The sequence below is a fragment of the Microtus pennsylvanicus genome, chromosome 18 (assembly GCF_037038515.1).
Source record: "Microtus pennsylvanicus isolate mMicPen1 chromosome 18, mMicPen1.hap1, whole genome shotgun sequence".
Classification (NCBI taxonomy): Eukaryota; Metazoa; Chordata; class Mammalia; order Rodentia; family Cricetidae; genus Microtus; species Microtus pennsylvanicus.
In genome coordinates, this window is record NC_134596.1 from 34,121,266 (window position 1) to 34,125,000 (window position 3,735).

The window sequence follows — 3,735 nt, forward strand, 5'->3', positions numbered from 1 at the left end:
CTGCGTACATTACTCTGCCTGTCGCCTGGAAGCCACACCGGAAAGTCCCCACGCACCTGCTGCTCCGTGTCCTGCCGCTTAGGGCTCTAACGATACCAGCAACACTGATCAGAAGATAAAATATTTGTAAAAGACAACCAGACTACATTCTGATCTTTGAATAGCTTACTCATCAAATTCAAAAGTATTTTTACTTAAGTGTCTTCAGTGACCACAGCGTGGAGCCTCTTCAAATTAAAGTGAAAGACCGAACAGAGCAATTCTCCTAAGTTGGCAAAATTTAAATAAAGTACCACAAAACTGACCTTAGAAACAAAGAGCAATGGAGCAGGAGAAGCCAGATTTCTTCCTGGCAGTACCACGGTGGCAAATATCCAGAACTAAGGAAAGCTGCCAAGGGAGGGAAGAGAAAAAGAAAGGACTTTGCAAAGGCAGCAGGCCCAGGCACCCTGCCTTCCCCACAGCGGAGGAGATGGGAGCAACACACAGGTAGGTCTGCCTCGGTCTTTATTGCAGCGCAGTTCAAAGGCCGCCATGGAGCTCACAGGAAGCCGCCCCGTTTCCTGGATTGGCACCACACAGCCCACCAGCTGCAGCGGCAGCATTTCTAGCCCAGTTTCTGCTTTTCCTTTGGTGCCAGGAATGGGGGCTCACAATGGGCCAGAGAGACGACCACCTCAAAACCAAGGACACGTCCCCGCTTGTGAGAAAAGTGGCTCTCCCTCTGCTGAAAGACAGTCAGGAACCATGCCAGTTCTGATGGCAGGAGAGCCGCCATGATGACGTTCTTCCTGGGGAGTGACACAAAGAAATGAGGACGGAGCAGTCACCTGAGTGGGATGGCTGTGCGCACCCCGTCACTCTCTTCCGTCTCAGCCTTGGCCCAACACATATATTGACAAACGAGAGAAAGTAATTACATATAAAAAAATCAAACTGAATGGGTATGTGGGTGGAGCAAACATAAAAAAAGAAAATAAAAGTCTTTTTTTTTTTTTAAGTTGTTCAGGGCAGCCTTCTGTAATTGCCATAGAAATCAGTGATCCATTGCTTCATGTGTTTGACTTCTACTGTGCGGGCTAACTGTAAGGATGGTGGATCCGTGTCCGTGCTCGATCGAAGATCTAAATGGTGGGCCCCCTCTGGGATGTTGACTACCACCAGTGTATCAGAGAGATCTTCAGTAACTCCACCTCCCGACCATGGGTCCAGGTCACCATTGCTGCCAGTGAGGGAAACAAGCAAAATTAAGGCTGTCAGTTCTTTATGAGCACATTTAAATAAAACATGACAAGCATTCTTTAGGCATAAACCTGAAAATAGAAACAATTTGGGAGGTTTGGTCTACGTTGTCATATTAAAATTTTTCTTGGTGCTTAAGCTTTATGCTATTTCCACAAAACACGGAACCAAGGAAGGCTGAATCCATGGACCTCACAGCTTAATCTCGATTAGGCATGTCCAACCTCCTGACTTTACTAGGTCAGTTTTGATGATGAAGAATTTTCTTGGGCCACATGCCAAATGCACAAACACTAACAACACTAGATGAGCAACCAAATGACCTGTGTATAAATATAATATACAAAAAAATATAAATATTGTGACACCTGCCACCAGAGAACATCAAATGGTCTTCACATAGCCATCCTTATGCAAGCTCCTGCTCAAACGGGCTTTTCAAATGGTGGAGCAGGCCACAGGTTTGCAAATTACTAAGAGGAGGATGCACATATCAAACTTCACTGATTTTTTTTTTACAGTATTTGTTATAAATGCAGGAGAAAAGAGAGCAACATAGGACTAAGGGGAGATTTAAGACTATTTTTAAAAGGAATGCACTAATATCGGGTTTGATGGAAGTACTCATGGTGCTCACTGGTTATTTTGGTTTTAATTCTCAGTGTGCTTCGCTCTCGTAAATGACTGCTTACAAACCTAAGTGTGAACAACAACACTGGCCAAAGTACTCCAGTTTTCCCACCTCATTCAATGTCAAATTTCAAGTATTTTCTAGAACCTACGGGCTTCTGCATTACCCAAGCCTCTGTGGTCTCTGAGTTTATCTGAGTGAGTTCCTCCCTCATTAAGCCACTAAGAACTTTCTAGCCACAAGATGTCCTTGGTCCTTGCTCCTTCCTCTGGAGTAGGGTTCCCCACCAGCCTGCAGCTAGCAAGGTTCTGTCCTTAGTCAGGTGATTTTGCAAAAGCTGCCACCTGGCAAGGGTGTTCCTGGTGTGTGTGTGTGTGTGTGTGTGTGTGTGTGTGTGTGTGTGTGTGTATGTGTGTGTGTGTGTGTACACGTGTATATGTTATGCATATGTCTGTATGTGCCACATTTTTTTTATCCATTCTCTGGTTGAGGGGCATCTGGGTTGTTTCCAGGTTCTGGCTATGACAAATAATGCTGCTATGAACATAGTAGAACTCATGTCCTTGTGGTATGATTAAGCGTCTTTTGGGTATTGCTGGGTCTTGAAATAGTTTGTTTCCTAATTTTCTGAGAAATCTCCTTATTTCCAAAGTAGCTGTACCAGTTTGCACTCCCACCAGCAATGCAGGAGTGTTCCCTTTACCCCACATCCTCTCTAGCAAATGTTGCCATCAGTGGTTTTGATCTTGGTCATTCTGAGAGGTGTAGGATGGAATCTCAGAGTTGTTTTCATTTGCATTTCTCTGATGGCTAAGGATGTTGAGCATTTCCTTAAGTGTCTTTCAGCCATTTTAGATTCCTCTGTCGAGAGTTCTCTGTTTAGATCTGTACCCCATTTCTTTAATGAATTATTTGTTCGATGTCAAGTTTGAAAGGAAATTTTTTTAAAAGTCTCTCTCACACAGATGTTGTGAGGTCAAATCTGAATAATACATATGAAAATATGGCACAAACTATAACATACCACACAAATGTCCAGTTCTTATAATTATCATCATATACTGTAACCATGGAAACGGATAATACCTCCAGGAGGTACACAAATCATGAAAATGGATTCAAAAGTGTTTCTTATATAAATTTAGGCAGAATGCTAACGCTATCAATCTTTTCTAGATAAAGGCACTGCACAAATTGAATTAGAAAATAAACATTCAGGCATGTGAAGTGGAAATGTGTTTGAGATAGAACTTCTCCATCATGTACTTCTCAAAAAAAAAAAAAAAGCTTAATTGTTAACTTGTTAATATTCTCAGGGGGAAAAAGTTATTCCAAAACCAGGCTTTACTGGTATGGTTAAAAATAAAAGATTGGCTTCTCTTGGGAGAACAAACAGCCTTTATCACTGCTCCAGTTTGACAGGCTCAACCCAGTCAGGAAATGCTCCAGCATTTGCAAAACAAAAGGTTGCTGCAGCCACGTGAAGAGCAAACTGCATCTGCTTTGAAAGGTCATCTGCAGCACCTGGTCACTTAGCAACAGTGTTTGGAGTTGCCCAGAGACCTCCTCTGCAGGCGGACTTGAATTTCTCAGTTCAGATCAATGAAAGCTACCCCAGCCTCTGGGAAATCTCAGAATAGAGGCTGTTTTCCTGAGGGACTCCAGATACCAGGGTAAAATCCTCACATAATCACTGGCCATAATTAATTTGCCTGAGAAACAATGTTAATTAACCAGTTCTTCATGGGGTCTCTTCTGAATTTATACTTAAATAACTGAGACTCAGCACTGGGTTTTAGAAAACCCAAATCTTGATGGTAACCAGTATCAAATGTGTTGCTTCTTGAAGTCATTGACAAAGA

The 3,735-nt window shown here is 42.7% G+C and overlaps 1 protein-coding gene across 1 annotated transcript in view; it reads right to left on the reverse strand.

The window, feature by feature from the left end:
* Positions 1-1,005: 1,005 nt before the first annotated feature.
* The window catches only part of LOC142837465 (lysosomal Pro-X carboxypeptidase-like), a 31,108-nt gene continuing 28,378 nt past the window's right edge, over positions 1,006-3,735 (reverse strand). The window contains exon 8 of the mRNA XM_075952548.1: positions 1,006-1,222. Coding sequence (XP_075808663.1) covers positions 1,006-1,222 — 217 coding nt within the window. The remainder of the gene's footprint in view (positions 1,223-3,735) is intronic.